At 61.1% G+C, this 6000-nt stretch overlaps 1 protein-coding gene across 1 annotated transcript; it reads right to left on the bottom strand.

The window, feature by feature from the left end:
- Positions 1-1443: 1443 nt before the first annotated feature.
- Positions 1444-4856, bottom strand: METRN (meteorin, glial cell differentiation regulator). The gene is made up of 4 exons (XM_015877227.3): positions 4667-4856; positions 3365-3777; positions 3196-3255; positions 1444-2565 (listed from the first exon to the last, which is right to left on the bottom strand). Exons 1-4 carry the CDS (start codon positions 4750-4752, stop codon positions 2249-2251), a joined length of 876 nt encoding a protein of 291 aa, XP_015732713.1. The 5' UTR covers positions 4753-4856; the 3' UTR covers positions 1444-2248.
- Between the last annotated feature and the right edge of the window lie 1144 nt (positions 4857-6000).

Raw genomic sequence — 6000 nt, 5'->3', positions numbered from 1 at the left:
GTGCGTTCCTTTGTGCCCCGCGATTCGCGCGTCCCGGCTTTTATCTGGAGCTCGGGAAGGGGGAAGGAACAAGGGGGGTGGGAGGGGGGTGTAAGGGGGAGGGTAGAAAAGGGCTGGGGGGAGAAAGTGGCGCGAAACGGCCGCTTTCTTTGTGTGATGGGGATGGTGACAGGGACCCTGGGGACACACTGTAGGTGCCATCCCACAGCGTTTACCCAAAGGGCTCCTGGGTTGGGGTGGCCATGAGGTCCCCTGTGCTGGCACACTGAGTTGTGTAGGGGGGTCAGCTCATGGGTTGTCTCCAGGCCCCCCATCTGGTGCAACCACTGTGACAATGGGGACAGCCATCACCCCCAGACCCCCATCCTGTGCCCAGCTGGCACAAAGCCCCGTGCCACGCCACCGCCCCTCATCCATCTTCACCATCACGGTGCCTCTCACCTTGTATTTCACCCTGCAGAGGAAACGTGAGCTGGATGGAGAATGCTCACTGCAGCTCTGCCCGCTGCTTGGTGCCACCTTTAGCTGAGGGTGGGCACTGGGGGGGGACACTGAGAGGACGGGGATGCCAAGACCATGGTGCCATCCCCAAGACCTGACCCACCATCACCATCCCCAACCCACAGCGGTGGTGACACCGTGGCACCTCCTGTAGGAAACCATGGCCCGGCGCAGCAGGGAAGCAGGGGTGGGCGGCCCCGACCCGGGGCAGAGGGCACCAAAAACACCACTGAAAATCCACGTTGGAGAGAAAGCAGCGTCGCAGCCTTTTCCGCTGCAGCGGAACGATCTGATTTGACCAAATAAACAGAGAGGGAGAAAAACAAGGGATTCGGCCGCTGGACAGAAAGCCGCCGGATGCTCGGAGCATTACATGCAATAATTTCAGCGAGAGGAATGTGCTGGGGTCACAGGAGCCAGGATTGCGTGGGCAGCGCGGGGCCCTTTGTCTGCGCTCATTTATTGCTTTTCCACCTCCCTCCTCCAGATTTCCCACTCCTTCCCATTCTACCCCCCATCTGGGGGCTCTGTCCCACCCCCAATCCCAACACGGCCCCAAACAACACCCATAATGTGTCCTGCACCACCCACACGGGCTGCTCTCTTGCAGGCAGATCCCAGCATTTTATCTGCACGCCCCTGTTTTAATGAAGCTCCAAATCCAGCAGCGCTCATCAGGAACGGTTTGTGGTGGGGAAGAAGAGCTCCAAGGTTGGGCTGGGCACAATGGAGCCTTGTGGCTGTGGGCTCTGATGAGATCGGTGCTGACAGCAGCAACACCAGGGGAGGGTGGTGACCCTGGGAAGAGCAATTTGGATATAGCAAAATGCATCTATGTGCATCTATGGGTGTTTGCAGCCCTGCAGGGTGCGGGATGCTCAGCCGTGCACCACGATGCTCAGTGCCCATCTGTCAGCACTCAGTTAAAGAAGGCCACAAACATGACAAATACAGCTTAGTTTATATATATATATATAAAAAAAAAAAATCACAAATTTGGTATCGTTATAACTTTAGTGCACATATGATGCTGCCTCCCCCACCCTCAACGGTCTGAAATCCCCCCCCTGCCCTGGTGTGGTGGCACCAGGAAACCACTGTGGAGCCACAGCCCCATGGTTGCCCTGTGGTGTCCCCATGTGGGCGGTGGCACAGCCCCACCTCTCCCTGCTCCACCTCTCTGCTCCCTTCTCCCTCCTGTGCTCAGCACTTTGGTTCTAATGGGGACCCTCCGTGCCACCTCTGCTCCCTCCTCAGCCTCACTCCTTCATTCTCGCTCCTCCTGCTCCTGCTCTCCCTTCCTCCCATGTCCCCTGGCTCCCTTCAGGCCGGGACACGGCTCTCCATTTCTGCAGTCCCCCTTCCACCCTCAACACTGCCTATCCACCTCCTTTCCCTGCCGTCACCACTGCACTGTGCCACCGCTCTCCTCGTGTCCTGCAGTGTCCCCACACCTGCAATGACCCCTTGGCCCCCAGGACCCCCAGCCCGGAGCCCCCTTCTGCAGCCCCCCAGGGTCACCAACTGGGAAAATCCCATCCTATCCTGCAGGATTTTCACAGGGCTGTTCCCACCCACCGTGCTCCCACGTCCCTACGTGCCTGTCCCTGCAGACAGCATGCAGCCCCCTCCGCATGGCGATGCCCTCAGCATCCCAGGGCAGCTGGAGGGGGCTGAGATAAACACATATTCCAGTGTCTCTCGAGCAGGGCTGCTCCCAAGCTGGGGGCTGCCCACCCCGAGCTGCTCAGTCCACGGGGAACTCGCAGGGGTTTTGCCTCCTGCGCCGGGCGCCCTCGTAGATGCGCTGGAAGTCCTTGTAGCGGGGAGCGCAGCTGAGCCATGCCTCACCAAAGTGCAGCCACCCCGTGAACAGGAAGGTGCCGGGGCCCGGCCGCACACCGCAGCGCAGAGGGGTGCGGATGCTGCCCGCCGCCCGCCCCGGCCGCCCCCCGCTTTGGAAGAGGGGGAATTTCTGGCGGTGGATGCGGACGGCGCTCACCCCGATGACAGATTCCTGCAGCTCTGCATCGTTGGAGACGCTGTGGATGGTACCACGGACCACTGCGGGGGAAGGCAGAGAGAGGGATGAGTGTGCACCTGCCCCCACCCCATCTCCATCTCCATTCCTATCCCCATCTCCATCCCTGTCTCCACTCTCTTCCTCTTTTTTATCCCCATCCTCATATCCGCACACTTATTTCCTTCCCCAGCTCCATCCCCTTCCCCATCCCTATCCCTATCCTCTTCCCCTTCTCAGTCCTGATCCTCGTTCCCACTTCTATCCCTATTCCTTATTCCCAACCCCATTCCCCATTCCTGTTCCCATCACCATCCCTGTCCCCATTCCCATTCCTATTACTTTTCCTCATCCTCATCCCCATCCCCACCTCCATCATTATCCTCATTCCTGTTCCCTATTCTTATTCTTTCTCCCTATTCCCACCCACAACTCCATCCCCCAGCAGCCTCAGGGACCCATTGCAGGCTGACAGAGTGAAGGAGAACACATGGCCCCATACGGATGCAGAACAGGGCCATGACATATGAGAGCAGCATGGGGCCCCATGGCCATGTCATGGGCTGGATGAGGACAACACAGGGCTCTCAAAGCAGCGCTGTCCTCTCACCCCATCCCTACAGCATCCCACTTTGTATTTCCCTCCCTGCTCCTGAGCCCAAGGATGCACTCACCAAAGTCACTAGTGCAAATGGCCATCAGGAGCTCGGTGTCATTGCACGGCCGGCACACCCCTGCAATAGCCAAGCATCATTGTCACCTCAGCGTGCCCACACCACGAGGGGACAGAAATCCCCCTTTTCAGGAGGTTTTCCTATTTGAAGCACCTGAAGATGTTCTCACCTTCTGCAGGCAGCGCGGGGCGGGCGAGCCAGTCCCCCCGCAGCTCATAGCGGAAGGCAGCGATGCGGCGGCTGATGTCTCGCTGTGGGGTGGCCTGCAGGAATAGGGCCACCTGCTCATGGGGCGGCCAGCTGAAACACCTCACACGGGGCCGTGGGGCAGCCTCCGCCTCGGGCAGCAGCAGCTCCAGCTCACCATCCCGCTCCAGGTAGAGCTGAGCCCCCCGGAAGGTGCCGGTGGGCTGAAGGCAGGCGGTGACGTGTCGGGGGTCGCGGCCATCAGCGGTGGTGGCGGGGGGCAGGCGGGGGGCCAGGCGGAGGCGGAGTGCCCCCGTGGGGTACAGCCACTCCAGGGAGCCCTCGGCGCAGCGCAGGGTGAGCTGCTCCACACTGCCCAACTCCTGCGACAAGCCGCTGCAAGGGACCATGTGTGGGGTCAGCAGGACCCCGAGTGTAGACCCCAACCTCTGACCCACCCGGGGTGTCCTTACATGGGAGCTTGGAAACCCCAAATAGAAATGCTGGAGCCTTCACCCTTCGGCTTTGGGGTGCAGTTTAGTGATTTACCCCACTCCCATTTGGGGATGTTTCCTGCATGTTTTCTCCCTCCTCGCCCCCAGATGCACCCCATTCCCTTTGCCCTTTCAAGGTGGACTTTTGGGTGCTGGGATCTGTGTGTTGCGGGGGGTCACCCCACTCTCTGCTCTTGTGGGATTCGGGTTCTCACGTTCCCAGCGCATCGTTTTGTCGCTCCTGGGGCCGTGGCTGCTACGCAGTGAGCCGAGGGAAGCGGGGCCGCCTTTAGGGTCGGGGAGAGCGGGGGGCGACCGCTTTGTCCGGGCCGAGGCGCTGGCGGCTGCGCGGCCCCGTGGCCCCGCCGCAGCCCCTCCTGCCGGGCCCCCGCTCTTTGTTCCCGAGTTCGGCGCCTTTCCGGGGTGGGAAAAGGCCCCGGGGGAAGTTTTTGGGGTCTCGGGGGAAGTTTTAGGGTTCCAGCAGCCGTTCCGACCAACCAGTGGCGGGGCTGTAGGGAGCGGGGGCACCGCGTGGAGAGGAGGATGGAGGAACGCACGGGTGAGCGGAGATGTGGAAAGGCAGCTCGGAGCTCTCCCAGGATGAGGGGAGCAATTAGAGGAGCCAGTTCGAGAGAGGAAACTGAGTCAGGGGGAGATCCAAGGACTCATCCTTAGGAGACGCTCGGGGCTTTCTTAGCCACCGTGACCGGGATTGGGATCGGGACTGAGGTCGGGATCGGAACGGAGACTGGGATCGGGATGAACCCTGCCCTACGCATCCCGGAGCTTACCTCCCCCTCCAGCTGCACTGATCCGCCGAGAAACTGCCGAGGGCAGCGGCCAGCCCGGCGAGGCACAGCGCCCACAGAGCCCGCATGGCCGCTCCGGGGCTCCGGGCTCCCGGCAGCGGCGGCCCCGGGGGCGGCGGAGGCGGCGGCGGCCCCGGCCGTGGCCGCGGAACGCAGCGCGCTGGGGAATTTGGGGGGGTGGGAACCGGGGGGTCCAATCAGCGCCGCGCCCCCAAACTTTGAGCCAATAGGGGCGGAGGGGCGGGGCTGTCCCCCCAACCCTCCCCCCCCCAAAAACCTCCTCCCTGAGCATCCCACGCGGGGAGTGGGGATCGGTTCGTCACCTCCGAGGGACCCCAGGGCTTAGGGGGGTGGCAGGGCTTATCGCATCCCCACGTCCCCCCATAACCCGGGACCCCCCCCCCCCAATTGCCTCCCCACGGAGGGGATTGCTCGAGAAGGGGCCGCAGCGTTTGGACCTGGGCCTGGCTCACAGGGCACACCCCGGGACCCCCAATCCCATCCCCAAACCTCCCTTTGAAAGGATCTCCCCCCCAGTTTGGACAGCTCAGCATCCGGCCGCCAGCCGCACATCTGCATCTCCTCCATCTCCCCTTCATTCAACGAGCTTCTCCCAATTATGGCATTTGATTTTATTTTCCCTTCAGACACCATTGTGCCGGGCTCACAAACCCTGCAATTAATTAAGTTTCCATCGAGTGACAGCCCGCCAAAATGTTTGAAATAAACACGGAACAATTGCTGTGCGATGATACAGGCGGAGAACAAAGTCCCCGGAGAGAGGGTGGAGCGGAATGGAAATGAGGGATTGTAAATTTGGATGGCAGAAAGAAAGAGAAAGGAGGGGAAGAGGAGGGGGACGGGCACGAGGAGGGAAGGTGGGGGGGGAGAGGGATTCAGAGCCCTCCGGCCATGAAATGACACTGAAAGAAGTCAATCTGATGGAATCCGTGGAAAATTAAGGCCGGGAGAGGGTGGATGCTGTGGGAGATGGACAAAGGCAGCAGGGTCAGGGCTGCTGCCCACCGAGCTCCCAGAGCCGGGCCTGAAGTGGGTCGAACTGGGCTGAAATGAGTTGAACTGGACCTGAACTGGGCCAAATGAGTTGAAATGAGACCATACTGGGCTGAACTGGGAAGGAGCAAAGCCCTGTGCAGCACACACAGCCCAAAGCCACTCATTGCTCAGTGAGCCCTGGTGGGGTGAAGCATCCCTGGGGGCAGCCAGAGGTGCCACCAACTGAAATATCTTGGTCCAGGAGCTCTGCCCATGGCCACGTCTCCAGGTCTTGTCCCCAGGCTGAGTCTCTGAGCCAT

Source organism: Coturnix japonica, chromosome 13, assembly GCF_054131305.1.
Source record: "Coturnix japonica strain WE chromosome 13, WE-NBRP24, whole genome shotgun sequence".
In the NCBI taxonomy this organism is placed as follows: Eukaryota; Metazoa; Chordata; class Aves; order Galliformes; family Phasianidae; genus Coturnix; species Coturnix japonica.
This window is presented reverse-complemented; position numbering and strand designations above follow the sequence as displayed.

What these genes read in the sequence shown, in the direction of transcription:
- METRN (XM_015877227.3), bottom strand. Translation starts at nt 4,752, where the DNA reads ATGCGGGCTCTGTGGGCGCTGTGCCTCGCCGGGCTGGCCGCTGCCCTC. An exon ending in CAGTGCAGCTGGAGGGGGAG is followed by an intron (nt 3,778 to 4,666) that starts GTAAGCTCCGGG and finishes GGTCCCTTGCAG; the next exon opens with CGGCTTGTCGCAGGAGTTGG. An exon ending in CCCCGCGCTGCCTGCAGAAG is followed by an intron (nt 3,256 to 3,364) that starts GTGAGAACATCT and finishes TGGCTATTGCAG; the next exon opens with GGGTGTGCCGGCCGTGCAAT.